The sequence below is a fragment of the Kryptolebias marmoratus genome, linkage group LG6 (genome assembly GCF_001649575.2).
Source record: "Kryptolebias marmoratus isolate JLee-2015 linkage group LG6, ASM164957v2, whole genome shotgun sequence".
NCBI lineage: Eukaryota > Metazoa > Chordata > Actinopteri > Cyprinodontiformes > Rivulidae > Kryptolebias > Kryptolebias marmoratus.
Window position 1 is genome coordinate 28,991,951 of NC_051435.1, and position 14,742 is coordinate 29,006,692.

General features: G+C 37.9%; 1 protein-coding gene across 3 annotated transcripts in view; it reads right to left on the reverse strand.

Annotated features, from left to right (window-relative positions):
• The window catches only part of galnt7 (UDP-N-acetyl-alpha-D-galactosamine: polypeptide N-acetylgalactosaminyltransferase 7), a 44,837-nt gene extending 31,029 nt beyond the window's left edge, over positions 1-13,808 (reverse strand). Inside the window, exons 1-2 of one of the 3 annotated variants that reach the window (XM_037976113.1) lie at positions 13,448-13,808; positions 5,812-5,923 (exon numbers count right to left, since the gene is read on the reverse strand). In XM_037976113.1, coding sequence (XP_037832041.1) covers positions 5,812-5,923; positions 13,448-13,570 — 235 coding nt within the window. In that variant the 5' untranslated portion in view covers positions 13,571-13,808. The remainder of the gene's footprint in view (positions 1-5,811; positions 5,924-13,447) is intronic. The other 2 variants (XM_017434700.3, XM_017434699.3) reach the window with 2 other exon arrangements.
• Between the last annotated feature and the right edge of the window lie 934 nt (positions 13,809-14,742).

The following is a 14,742-nucleotide window of genomic DNA, read 5'->3' on the forward strand; positions in this document are numbered from 1 at the left end:
TGCAAAAATGGACTGTTTCACCTAAACTAAACCACCAGTGTTTTGAAAAAAAACCCAGAGGCCTCTGTTGATCTTATCAGACCAAAAGGAGCCACATATACTAGGAGGTTCCCCTTCTGATGACCCATACCATAGCCATAAACTAATCACTATTTTTGACTCTAAACAAGAGTTACACCCCCTTCTCAGACTTCTTGGCTCCAAAGACGAAATTAAGGTGTCAATCGTACTACTTTGGAAGAAATTTACATTCTGAGAAGAGAACAACCGAAGACCTGGTTAAACTCAAGAAAAAGATAACACCTTGGGTCTGTGGACATCAAAGGGATGACCACATTCCTTTAGACCTGGAAAGAAAGTACCACAGTGCCCTTTTGGGATTCCAGGTCCCTGCTCATTATAGTCTAGACTGTATGATCAAATGTGCATTTCCTAATCTGTTCAAAATAAGTTTCTGGACTGCAATCTTCATGTTGAAGTGTGATATTGTGCTAACTTTTCTGTTTTGCAGTTACAAGGACAACCACAGATTCTTATTTTAAATTACAAGAGTCACACTTTTCATCTTTAATGTTTGTATTTGTCTATACAAACTTTCTCCAGCTGAACAGAAACAAGACTGAAATTATCTTTGGACCTAAGGAGGAACGATGAAGAGTCAGCACACAGCTTCAGGTATTACAACTAGAAACTAGTGATCAGGCCCCAAACCTGGATGTAGTAATGGACTCAGACCTGAACCTTAAGGGACACATAAAAACAGTCACAAAGTCGGCTTTCTACCACCTGAAGGACATCTCCAGAATTAAAGGACTAATGTCACAACAAGACCTAGAGAAAATTATGCACGCGTTAATCTTTAATTGTCTCGATTACTGCAACAGTGTCTTCACAGGTCTGCCAAAAAAAAATCAATCAGACAGCTGCAGCTGCTGCTCGTGTTCTCACTAAGACCAGAAAAATAGAGCTCATCACCCCGGTTTTAAAGTCTCTACACTGGCTCCCTGTAGCTCAGAGAATAGACTTTAAAATACTTCTATTAGTTTATAAATCACTGAACGGTCTAGCACCACAATACATTAAAGACTTACTATCGTCATATCAACCCTCCAGAACACTCAGGTCTTCTGGTTCTAGTCTACTTTGTATCCCCAGAACCAGAACCAAACATGGAGAAGCAGCTTTCAGCTTCTATGCACCATCAATCTGGAACAAACTCCTGGAAAACTGCAAAACAGCCGAAACACTAAATTCCTTTAAATCAAGGCTGAAAACTCACCTGTTTAGAGCTGCCTTTGATTAGCAGTCTGCAAACAAATTCAGGTGAAAAACTGCTCTGAACAAAATATCTTATTACATATTGACCATCTCCTTATGATTATCAAGTGTATCTGCTCGATGATTTTTATGATTTTATCTGATGATTCTAATGTTCTGATCATCTACTGTGTGATGTTTTGATGACTCTAATCATGTTTTTGATTATTGTAATGATTCTATTGATGTTGTCATGATGTGAAGCACTTTGAATGTTTTGCCACTGAAATGTGCTATACAAATAAATTTTTATTTACTTACTTACTTACTAAAAGTTCCTGGCTGGTACCAAGAAATGGCGGTCAGACGGCTCCTTCTCTTGCTCGGATAAACTCTCTGAACCATTTGCTGGTTGACTTGTGATGGTGCTCCGAGCTGGTCCATAGAGTTAGTCTCACTCAGGTGGTCAAATCCATAATAATAATTGTCATTTTCATTACGCAAAGTTAATTTCTCAAACCCCTTCTGCCTCACAATTTTAACTTCTTTGATTTAATTAGACTTTCTGTTCAACCTTCAAGCCATTTCAACCCCTCAGTCAGTATCTTATTACCATATTAAAACGTGCAATATTTCCGTAATCTGCCAGAACTTGTGCTATATTTGTTTATTCAATGAAAGTCACATACATAGTGCGAAAACTTTTAATTTGAAGTAAAGAACTCATGATTTAGAGTAGTTATATTTTGACACCGATAACTAAAATTTATAGATTTGTCATTTTTTCCTTTAAGGGGGTGGTGCCCGGAGGTATTATAATTTATGAATTATTAACAACTCAAACGTCTCCATCTCATAATAAAATATACCCTTTTCCCTAAAACAAAGGGGAAAAAGTATTTGATACATGGCCAATTTTGCAAGTTTTCCAACCTACAAAGAAGGGAGAGGTCTGTAATCATTATCATAGGTACACTTCAGTTGTGAGAGATAGAATTTAAGAAAAAAAATTCAGAAAATCACATTGTATGATTTTGAAATAATTCATTTCAATTTTATTGCATGAAATAAGTCTTAGGTATTATAAGTCTCTCACAGACCTGTTTTTCTTTAAGCCTTCCTATTCTGCACTTATTACCTGTATTAATTCAGGGTTTCCCCCAGTGTATTATAAGCCTGGTGGGCCGCCAGGCTTTGGTGACCCCGTTGCCAGGCTAAGCTCCGCTTGTTTATTGTAAAATACGTCATTTCTTAGAAACTTTTTTTTTCCCCCCACCTGCATCAATTTGACCTTTTGATCACAGTGCGAGGGTGCGCGCACCAACAGTGATGCAATTGCACTCTCCACCCCTGCACAAAGGCCCTGCCCTATGTTGCGTCGCGTGGTCGTGCACCTCCCAGTTTTGATAACTTGGCGAGGACCGAATGCGCCACACTCCATTCAAAATGATTTTGGTGCTCTAGCAGAACTGGTTCGCCTCTATCAGCATTTCTATGATCCCTCTGTGAGAGATCACAAAGATAATCAAACAGCTCTAAACTCATGGAAGGAGATTACTGCTGCAGCCGATAAAAAGGAGAGTTTATAGACCACAGAGGGAAGAAATATTAGTCCTATGATGGACGAATCACAACTAAAGCAAAGAAATCAATGAAAGTCAAACTGAATGCTTTAAGTTTAAACATCCTCTCTGTATCACAGCCAGAAACACAACAGCTCTTCCTCCTGAATACCTGCAGCCATATTTGATGTGACAACATCTGCTCTCTTTTTACCGTATTTCCACTGGTTACATAGCGTACTGCCCCCTGTCTTTTTAGAGAATACTGCACCGACGTAAGCACCAAGTATAAACGCCTCCATCACGCTCAGGTCCGGATGCTGTTCACAGAGCCCTGCAGGACTCTAATGAGCCCTGAGGCCGAGCCTCCTTCAGCTACCTGGAGTTAGCATGTTGTCAGAGCCACAGGAATAAACATGGAACGAGCGGGTTTAACCAAAAATGGTTAGTTGAGCTGAAGTTCAGCAGGTGGCTTTACAAGACTGAATATGGTAAGTGTGTTTTGTACTTAGTGAAAATATTATCTATGTTTACCAGTAAAATGATGCTATTAAATTCAGCATTAAATATGCTCTGTTTTGTTGTTCCATGTAGTGATCCAACATGCAGCCTGTGCCACAAAAAGCACAGTTAATTCAAGTTAACTTAATTTATTTGTAAATGTGACTTAAATTAGGATTCAAATTAGGTGCAAACAATTAGTATTTATTTTAATTGTGTGAAATATCTTACAATATCACATATTAAATGGCCATAGTTCCTGTCAACTTTAATCTTTTTTTTTTTTACTAAATTACAGTTGGCTGGCGATTGGCCGGCGGTCGGCCACCTACCACCAGGCTTAGGTTCTTCTCTTGGGGAAACCCTGTAATTGTACCTGTTTGAACTTGTTACTTGTATAAAAGACACCTGTCCACACACTCAATCAATCACACTCCAACCTCTCCACCATGTCCAAGACCAAAGAGCTATCTAAGGACACCAGGGACAAATTTGTAGACCTGCCCAAGGCTGGGATGGGCTACAGGACAATAGGCAAGCAGCTTGGTGAGAAGACAACAACTCTTGGCACAATTATTAGAAAACGGAATAAACACAAGATGACTGTCAATCTTCCTCAGTCAGGGGCTCCATGCAAGATATTACCTCGTGGGGTAAGGATGATTCTGAGAAAGATCAGGAATCAGCCCAGAACTACATGGGAGGACCTGGTCAGTGACCTGAAGAGAGCTTGGACCACAGTCTCAAAGAGGAGCATTAGTAACACACTACGCTGTCATGGTTTAAGATCATGAAGGGCACGCAAGGTCCCCCTGCTCACGCCAGCACATGTTCAGGCCAGTTTGAAGTTTGCCAAGATAGCAGACATCTGTGATGCAATTTTGTGGACACACCTTGATTTAAAATGTCCCCTTGGTCACATTATTTTAAGGGGTACCATCATTTCTGTCCAGGACTGTTTCAGGAGTTGTTTTTTTTTAACTCTGCTGAAGCATGGTTGAAAAGCAATGTCTGACTTTCATTTGCTCATTTTCATAGAATTTTTATTTATTATTACTTTTTTCAGATTCTAGTTATTTCTGTGACCATTGTGTGTTTTTCTTTCATTATACGAGGGGTACCAACAATTTTGGCCACGTGTGTATTTGGAATAAATACAGAATCCCTTGATCAATGAGGACTGATTTTATTTTATCAGTTTGTGGCTTAATATTTCATTTTTATGCTGTTTCTGATATTGATTTTTCTGTTTTGTGATAATCAACATGTTTTCTTAATAAAAACTTGAGTAGCTTACATGACTGGAGTTTAGTGTTTCGACTAGCACCGTATTTTCCAGACTATAAGGCGCACTTAAAAGCCTTCAATTTTCTTAAAAACTGACAGTGCGCCTTATAATCCAGAGTACCTTATATATGTAGGAAGTCGTAATGTTTTAGTACGACTTTGGTAAACTACAAAGCCACACTGCTTGCAGCATTAAGGCTCAGTTATAGTTGCTCTTTGTAGTGTCATGCAGGGCTATGTGCGTGTACCTGAGCGGGCAGTGTAGGCGTTTATACTCGATGCAGTATTCTTCCGTGAGTTTTGAACCGTTTGATTATCTTTGTGATCTCTCATAGAGGGATCATATAAATGCTGATACACATGAACCAAAATCGTCCATTCTGAATGGAGCGCGGTCCGCGTTCAGTGACAAAAATGACGAAAATGGACCCTTCATTGACAGTGCGCCTTATAATCTAGTGTGCTCTATAGTGCGGAAAATACGGTATTCAGTAATTTGATTTGAAGTTTTTGTTTTTTTTCTCTAATCCATACACACCAGCAAACAATGTGAGTAAACGAACAAGGGACAAAAATGGTGTATTAGCCTGTCCTGAATGGCTTTTCCGATCTGTAATATCTCTGGCCAAAAAACAAAGAATAAACTTTAATAGTTTGCCCATGATTTACAGTGACTCCTCCTTCAGAAGGCATACTTTTCCTCCATTAAAAAGATAAAACTGTTCTGTCTCTGCTCCTCCAGGTCATGTGCAGTGGTTGTAGATTTGCTATCTACTCTACTACCAGGTCACAACAAAAAGAAGTCAGAGTAGAAACATCTATACATTAAAAAATAAATGAGCTCAGTTTCATTGGATTGATTTTTAAAATAGTTTTGTTGAACCAAAATTCAAAAGCAATGATTGACTTTCATTAGTTGAGTTTTAGTGCACTTATACTTATTATTACTTTTGTACTTTTTTGAGTTGAGTTTCTTTTTTTTTTTTAAACAGTTTTATTAGTTTTGCGTCTTGAGAGTTTTTCTTAGCAAAAGGATACAAACAAATTTGTCCTGTCTGTACAAGACAAATAAAAGATACACATTTTACATAGCTCATTAGTTTTTTTCTTAGCACTCACGTGTCTTAGCTTGGATCTTAGTCACTCCTCTCTGGAAATCAAAACCTCAAAATAAATGATAAAAACATGGAACGTTGTGTCTCACCGTGTTTGATTCTGATAGAGTTGAGGTCAACCTCTACACCTTCCACATGAGGCCATGGCACCACCGGCTTAAACTGACCCACCAGATCTCCTTTGGGTAACAAAATGTCATCCTATAAAAAATATATACAAGATTGGTCACTAATGCATAAATTAAACAGATCATCCTTTAATAGGATTGAAGGCATTTTTACAAAAAAAGTTACAGCAGTTTCATTGAATAAATAATAGTCAACATAGGCAGTGGAAATGCAGCAGGAACTATTGTAAATGGCACAGCACTACCGCACCTTCTTATTACAATATCACAAAGCTGATCTTGGTTGCTGCATCCCTGGATGTGTGAAGCTTGGGTAAAAAGCCTTGCTGCTTTTGTAGCTTAGCTAGCAAAACTTTCGTTGTCCCTGCCCTTTCAGAATCAGTCAAGTTTTTGTATTTCTTCACGTGTTTCATCTTGTAATGGGGACTCAAATTGTAATCTGTTCTATGTACACTAAACACACGGCTTTACCTCTGACTTCAGCAAGTAAATACTTAGAAGTCCATGTTTTGTTAAAAACCCTGAATTTGTCATATACCTTTCTTTTTTTAGAATGAGCGGACATTTTCGAGGGTAAAGTCATCTTGTGACCTGCTTTTACAGGTAGATTCAATCATGCGAATGTACTGATATACATGTTGCGTTTCATTATGTTCGTGAATAAAAAACAACTTCAAAATAAAAGTAATGCAGCTTTAGTCCATGCATGAGATGAAATTAGAAAATGTTTATTTTGTTATTTCTAAATACCCTTACACAGGCTGATCAGAGTCAAAGAGCAGCTTGTGGCTCGGGGGCTGTGCAATGCCCAGGTCTGATTTAAAGAAACATGTTTATAAGCTGTGATAAATGGTAAATGTACTTCTTCTTCTTCGTTTTATTAGCGGTTGGCAACAATTATTGGAAGAATTACTGCCACCTAGGCCTGTCATGATAACAAATTTTGCTGGGCGATTAATTGTCCCAGAAATTATTGCGATAAACGATAATATTGTTTGGACACCGTTTTAAACTAATGTAATGATAATAACATACTAGTGCAAGTACATCCTCTCAAAGATTAATAAACTTTACTTTTAAAAGAACACTTAACACTGGAGCTGGAACATAAAATAAAAAAAAAGAACCAAAAACAAAAATAAAATTGACTCTCAGTCTTTGTTAACAAAAAGTGCACTTGAATAAAAACTTAAAAAAAAAAAAAAACGGAAATAAAAACTACATTCAACCAATACAGTACAGATTATGAAGTCTGTAAACTAAACTGCCCTTCAAAAAATATTATCATTAGTTTTATATAGAGAAGACGGACAAACCTGCCAGTTTTATAAGTAAAAAGTGCAAACAAACAAAAGCACACGGCGGCAGAAGCACAAATATGGCATACCGGCTCACAAAGTTTTTTTCCCCCCAACATCAAATAGCATTTCTTTAGCTTGCTAACTCCTCGCGGGGGCTGATACCGCACAGGTACAAGTCGACACGCCTCAGCTGGCTACCTGACCCGATAGGCCACGCCCCTCTTACGCTAAGAGAGAGGGAGGGGTCTGTGAAAAGCACCGGAGATGAGCCTTGTGTCATCCTGTGTCTTCAGTAGAAACAGAGAGACACACAAAGAAATAATAACGCAGATAAATGAAAATGATCAAATTAATTTTCATTTATCGTGCGATTACTTGATTTATTGTTTATCGCGACAGGCCTACCGCCACCAACTGGTCAAAAGTGTGGACCACACAGCACCTCGCACTGCACAGATCAGGCTCAGTTCAATTACATCATCATATGATATCATAATTTACATTTTTTCACCGGTGTCAGTATTACTCGAGACGATATGGCACACCCCTAATAGGCACGGTGTTAGTCATTGCTGCTATGAGCTGTGAATACAAAGGAAATGACGTGTAAGTGACGGTCAGGGAGTTGTCTCCTGTTGCTGTAACCACACATGAGAGTGTGGTTGGGCGAGCTAAAGAGCTCAGAACTAACCAGTCTGCTTCTGTTGTTCTAAACATTTTTTTGGTAAATGCTCTCCATTTATGCAAACAGGTCTTTCCAAGGCACACCCTTACAAATATAAGACTATATCTAATTATGTGTAAAGGTGTGCCTTAGAAGCTTTTCTGACATACATGATAGGAATAGACTATTTATGTCGATCTTTTCTTGTGGGCACACAAACTAAACTAAAAAATTAAATATCAAAATACACAAATTGACTCAAATGTACAATCCCAATTCTGACAAAGTTGAAATGTAGTGTAAAATGTAAATACAAACAGAATGCATATCTCACATACACATATTTTTCAATAAAACAACAACAACAAAGACATTGTAGTGTTTATTTATTTATTTTTTGGTGGGGGGGTATGGGGGGGCAATTTTGAATTTGATGTCACCAACATTTTTTTTTTAAAGTTTGTCCAAAGGCAACAAAAGGCTGTAAAAAAAAATAGTAGTACCAATAAAAAACAGCTGGAAGAGCATTTTTCAATTAATTAGGTTAATTGGCAGCAGGTCAGTAAGAGGTTTGGGTATGAAAAGAATATTTAGAGAGGCTGAAACATGTAAAAACATGCAGGATACAGGGTTTCCCCCAGAAAAGAAGCTAAGCCCTGTGGTAGGTGGCCGATCGCCGGCCAACCGTGATTTAGTAAAAAAATTATTAAAGTTGAAAATATGGCTATTTATTGTGTGATATTGTAAGATATTTGTGCCAAATATTTACACAACTATAGTTTTACAAAAAGGCACTTTTGAAAAACTTTTTAAACAAAAATTGTTTGCACCTAATTTGAATCCTAATTTAAGTCACATTTACAAATAAATTAAATGAACATAAATGAAAAAGTGCAAACAAAGCACCAACACACGTCTCACTTCCAGGCCAATGAATAACAACAGAGAACTCTGACAAACAGACAGATGCTGTACTGTACTGTGCTTTTTGTGGCACAGGCTGCATGTTGGATCACTACATGGAACAACAAAACATCTAATGCTGAATTTAACAGCATAATTTTACTTGTAAATAAGGATAATATTTTCACTAAGCACAGAACATGCTGACCATATTCAGTCTTGTAAAGCCACCTGCTGAATTTCAGCTCAACTAACCATTTTTGGTTAAACCCGCTCGTTCCATGTTTATTCCTGTGGCTCTGACAACATGCTAACTCCAGGTAGCTGAAGGAGGCTCTGACAACATGCTAACTCCAGGAGGCGTTTATACTTGGTGCTTACGTCTATTCTCCAAAAAGACAGGGGGCAGTACGCTACGTAACCAGTGGAAATACGGTAAAAAGAGAGCAGATGTTGTCACATCAAATATGGCTGCATGTATTCAGGAGGAAGAGCTGTTGTGTTTCTGGCTGTGATACAGAGAGGATGTTTAAACTTAAAGCGTTCAGTTTGACTTTCATTGATTTATTTACTTATTTGCTTTAGTTGTGATTGGCCCATCATAGAACTAATATTTCTATAAACACTCCTTTTTATCGGCTGCAGCAGTAATCTCCTTCCATGAGTTTAGAGCCATTTGATTATCTTTGTGATAATCTGGGGGAAACCCTGCAGGATAGTGGCCCTCGAGGACCAGGACTGGACACCCCTGACCCACAGCTAATAATACAAAAAAATGTTTATAAACCTGGAATAATCCCTGTGCTTAAAGGACAAGGCTGAAAGTCAGTATTGGATGTCCATGATCTTCGAGCGCTCAGACTGCATTAAATACAGGTCTGATTCTGTTATGGATACCGCTGCATGGGCTTAGGAACAGTTCCACAACTCACTGTATGTAAACACAGTTTGCCGTGGCATCCACAAATGCTGGTTAAAGCTCTATCATGCAAAGGAAGAGCCATGTGTGAACACCATTCAGAAACATTTACAGACTGTTGGTAAAAGATGAAAGAATGATTCCCAGTGATAAATGTGGCCCTGTCCCGACTTTTTTGAACGAGATGTTGCCATCAAATTTAAAATTACCTTTTTTTTTTTAAATGTACAATTTCTTAGTCTAAATATTTGATATGTTTACTATGTTCCAATGTGAATAAAGTATGTTTTATTTTAGATTTGCAAACAATTGTATTAGGTTTTTATTTATATTTTACAACATCCAACCTTTTTTTAGAACTGCGGTTGTAGTAAAAAAAAAAGTCACGTTAAAACAAATGACAAGAAGCTGGAAAATAAAACCATTTAAGCTTTTTGTTACAGGTTTTTGAAGGCAGATACAAGTGTCAGAAGTGGTGAAAATCTTACATCTTATGAATGGATCAATTTAAAAACCTGTGAACAAGACTGTGGGGCTGAACATATTTAAAATCTATAAAAAGAAAACATGCATATTTTTATTTCCCTCTAAATGTACCAACCAAAAATTTATTGTTATCAGTAACAACTCTTTTTTGATTTAAATGCAAACTGTTGAGGGTCCAACATATCCTGTACACAATTGACAATGCATTCAAGATATTTCTTAACAATGTCAAAGCCACAGGATGATAATCATTAAAAGGTTTGGAGTTTTTCCAGAGTCTAGGGAGTGTCTGTTTGTCTAAGGAGGATTGGAAAATACAAGTTGCCGGGCATGCCTGCTCCACTCTATTTATCATAATCCAACAAGACAAGCAGTTTTCATCTCCTTCGATGTGATCAAGAAATTTACACACCTTTTCCTGGTCAATTCATATATAACAGGATGAAAGACATCTTCTAAATTTAGGTCTAAAATCAACAGAATCAGATCTAAACACAATATAAAAGTAGCTCCTCTGCTAACTCAGACCTATAAACACGCATGCACACACACACACAAAAGTATTTGCTCATCTCCCTTCACATGCATATGAACTTGAGTGTCATCCCATTCTTAAGCCTTAGGATTTAATGTGATGTTGACCAACCCTTAGCAGCTATAAGAGCTTCAACTCTTCTAGGAAGGCTTTCCACAAGTTTTAGGAGTGTATTTACAGGAATTTTTTACCATTCTTCCAGAAGCTCATTTGTGAGGTCAGACACTGATGTTGGACAAGAAGGCCTGGCTCGCTTTCGCCACCTTAACCCATCCAAAAGATGTTCTATCGGGTTCAGGTTAGGACTCTGTGCAGGCCAGTCAAGTCCTTCCACACCAAACTAGCTCATCCGTGTCTTTATGGAGCTTGCCCTGTGCACTGGAGTAAAATCATGTTGGAACATGAAGGGACAATCCCCAAACTGTTCCCACAAAGTTGGGGGCATGAAATTGTTCAAAATGTCTTGTTATGCTGAGTCATTAGAATTTTCTGTCACTGGAACTAAATGGCTGAGCCCAGCTCCTGAAAAATGAAAAACAACCCCATACCATAATCCCCCTACACCAAACTTTACACTTGGCACAATGCAGTCAGACAAGTGCTGTTCTCCTGGCAGCAGCCAAACTCAGACTCGTCCATCGGATTGCCAGAGAAGCACGAGTTGTCACTCCAGATAACACGTCTCCACTGCTCTAAAGTCCAGTGGCAGCATGCTTTACACCATTGCATCTGAGACTGAATTACACTTGGTGATGTAAGGCCTGGATGCTACTACAGTGTATATATATATATATATATATATATACACACACACACTGTAAAGTATGGTTTGTGTTCATCTCTCATTTCTGTTAAACTCATTACAGCCTTATCACGCGTTTCATTCAAAAAGATCTCACAAAGGTGCAAACATTTAAAGCTTGTATAAATGCTAAATGTTAATGCAGTTCAAACTGTACAGTATAATCAAACCTTGATACTTTGATTGCTAAGAAATGAGGTTATGCTTAGTCAATGATAAAATATAAACAAACTTGGATATTGCTAAAATGATTTGATTGTTAAAAGAAAGTTATGATAAAATGTAAACAAACTTCGATATCAGTAAAATGATTTGATTGCTGAGATGAGGTCACACTTAGCTTATGATACAATAATCACAGAGAACAGTTGTGTCTGTGGGGTGAGGGAGGCTGAAGGTTCCAGGGCATCAGGATATGATAGTATGATTTATAGTATAAAAAGAAGTGGAAGGAGTTATCACTTCAGACACAACTGGGAACGTGTTGCTGTTGCTTCTTGTTCGTGAGTTGTTGTCTCCATTCAGTTGAATGTTTAAATAAATGTATAATTGATGATTAAACCTCTGGTCTGGACTCGTTTTGTGTGTCCGTCTCAAAGATCCAGTGAGAGAAACTAAGTGGTCAGGTGAGATTCCTGTGAAAGGAGTGAATACTAAAAACTTGATTTTCTCAACAATACATACACATGCATACATACATACAGACAGACAGACAGACCACATCCATAGTAACCACAGACATGCATTAAAATACTAAACTGAGAGTACCTTCCTTCTCTCAGTATTGGGAGTTAAAGACAGCAGGAATTGGTTTTAGGTTTAGCTGCCATATATTTTTGGAACCAGCGTCTTAGCACCAGCGATTCCTCTTCCCTTCTTTTAAGCATGAAATAAGTACCTACAGGTAAAATTATTAGATAAATTCATGTTTGACCATACAACAGCAAGGTAAGAACTACATGGTACGGTAATAGCTGAGACTGATCATCAACACATATTTTAAGCGCTAACAGATTGTGGAAGATCTTTGATTCAAATTTACCCATTAACTATTTGTCTGTATGCAAAATATATGAATTACTCAAAAAAAATTAATGAAACCATCAGGAAATAATAACAGCCTGTACATCTACAAATGATTAACTTTGTTAAACAATTCAATTTAAGATGGCCACCAAAAATATTCAACATTAGTCAGCAGAAAAACAGTCCATTTTACAGATATTGAGCTAAATTTTGCTGTGGTAGTAGTGAAGAGCCATTCACACTCTGACCATGACATCTCACAAAATCACAATGTTTCTCAAAACACTTTCAGGTTTGACAAAACCCGCTGAAACTGTCATCATAAGAGGATTTAGGTCTTACACTTGGGTACGAAAGGGGGCAGGTGATAAACATTCATTGAAGAAATGCTAGGCCTTAAATTTAGAAAAATACCCAAGTCACTTTATTCCAACATATTTTAGCACCTAAACTTGATAATTACAGCAACACAGATGTTTTCTGCCTTCCTCTCTATTTATTTATAGTTTCAGTTCTTTTCAGAGTTATACAACTAAAAATGGTCAGATAATATTTTCCATTTTAAAAGAATTATGATCAAACCACTTCTTTGATAAAAAGCTACAGATAGTAGATTTCAGTTTTCTGTAGAAAGAACACTAAATATTGACAGATCACTTCCGCCTCTCACTGTATGACATTAAACACGGTGACATATGCGGAAACAGATCTTCTCTCTGCTAAAGGTAACGATGTACCTGTGAATCCAAACATGTCACCCAAACACAGCTTCTGTGTCTAAATGACAGCGTGCAATCAAACTGGTGTAGGGTTCTTTATTCGTCGCAAACACAGAATTACAAAGTAAAACAAGAAGAGAAAAATATGGGGGAATGAATGACAGCGTGAACCAGCTGTTCAGCTCTACATTTCTAACTTCATCAGGGCTAATCATGGAGTGGTTTGAATGTTTTACTCTTACCCTTTTCCCGAAGATGTTCTCCTCGTTGGGCTTCGGTGACAGAGAAGACCAGAGCACAAGGAGACCAAGAAATGTCCCAATTACAAGTAAACTCCGCAGAATGAATCCTACTTTCAGCCTCATCTCGGAAGCAGCTCGTGCCAGTAGCTGAGCTAAGCTAGCTGCTAATAAGTCGAACCGGTTTACTACAACAACTCCACTCCTCAGCTTCCGTGGACAGGTAAATAAGGGTGGTGTTGTGCTGTAATTAGCCTCTGTATTCCGCAGTATTTCTAAGGAGATTCTGACTTCCTGTTGGGATCCGTGCAATCTGGTCCTAGACTGATCAGGTCCGGTCTGACAGCTCTCCTCTCCTCTATAGTTCCGGTTCCGACCCGGCGGGTCAGTCCTTTAAAGGAATGGACCAAATGTGTCTGTGGAATGAAACTCCAGTGAATTTGGGCCATTGTAAGTAAAAGTAATACTAGAATAGGCCGCTGGGTGGAGGGGAATTTGTAGAGAAATTCAAACATTGTCATATATTTACATAAATAAAATATTTTGTTAATATTGTCTTATGTTGGAAAAAATGTTTGTTGAGTTGCCCTTTAGCCATTTTTCGAATCGGAAGCTGCAATCAGAAACCAACTTCAGCTTCGTAGCAAGACAAAGGAAACTAATAAAAAGAAAACACAACTAATAGGAAAGGCCTTTAGTGGAGCATTGACTGCAACTTTTGTAGAGAAATCTGTTTGGATGTGTAGTTGGACCAGGAGTGGAGGGATTGTGATGTGATGCTCTTCACCAACACAGATTTCTTTGACAAACAATGACTGAAAATTATAGTTATGAAAAAGTAATTTAGAATTTAGATTTAGAATTTTCATCCATTGTTTATGGCTGTATTTACAGCATGTGCGTCTTCTGGTACAGCATATGATGCATGTGCAGATGCATTGAATATTATGGGATAATTAATTTATCCAGTAGCATGTGAGCCCAAAAAAATCTGATTTTGGTCACATTTGCCTGCTGTGTGAACGTAGCCAAATTTGTGATCAGAAATCCTTTGTCTACATGAGAAAAATACCTTGTGTATATGCTGGTGTAGATTCTCAGTCATCCAGGCCATGGTAAATTCAAAAAAGGTTAAAAAAGCAAAAACAACTGGACTTCTATTCTGTAGTTGAAGACGTTTCGCTTCTCATCCGAGGAGCTTTCTCAATTCAGAAATAGAGAGTGTGGAGTTGAGCTTTTAAAGCTGAGATGTGATGTAAGCTGGATTACTTGCAGATTGTTCTCACTCTCCTAACAAT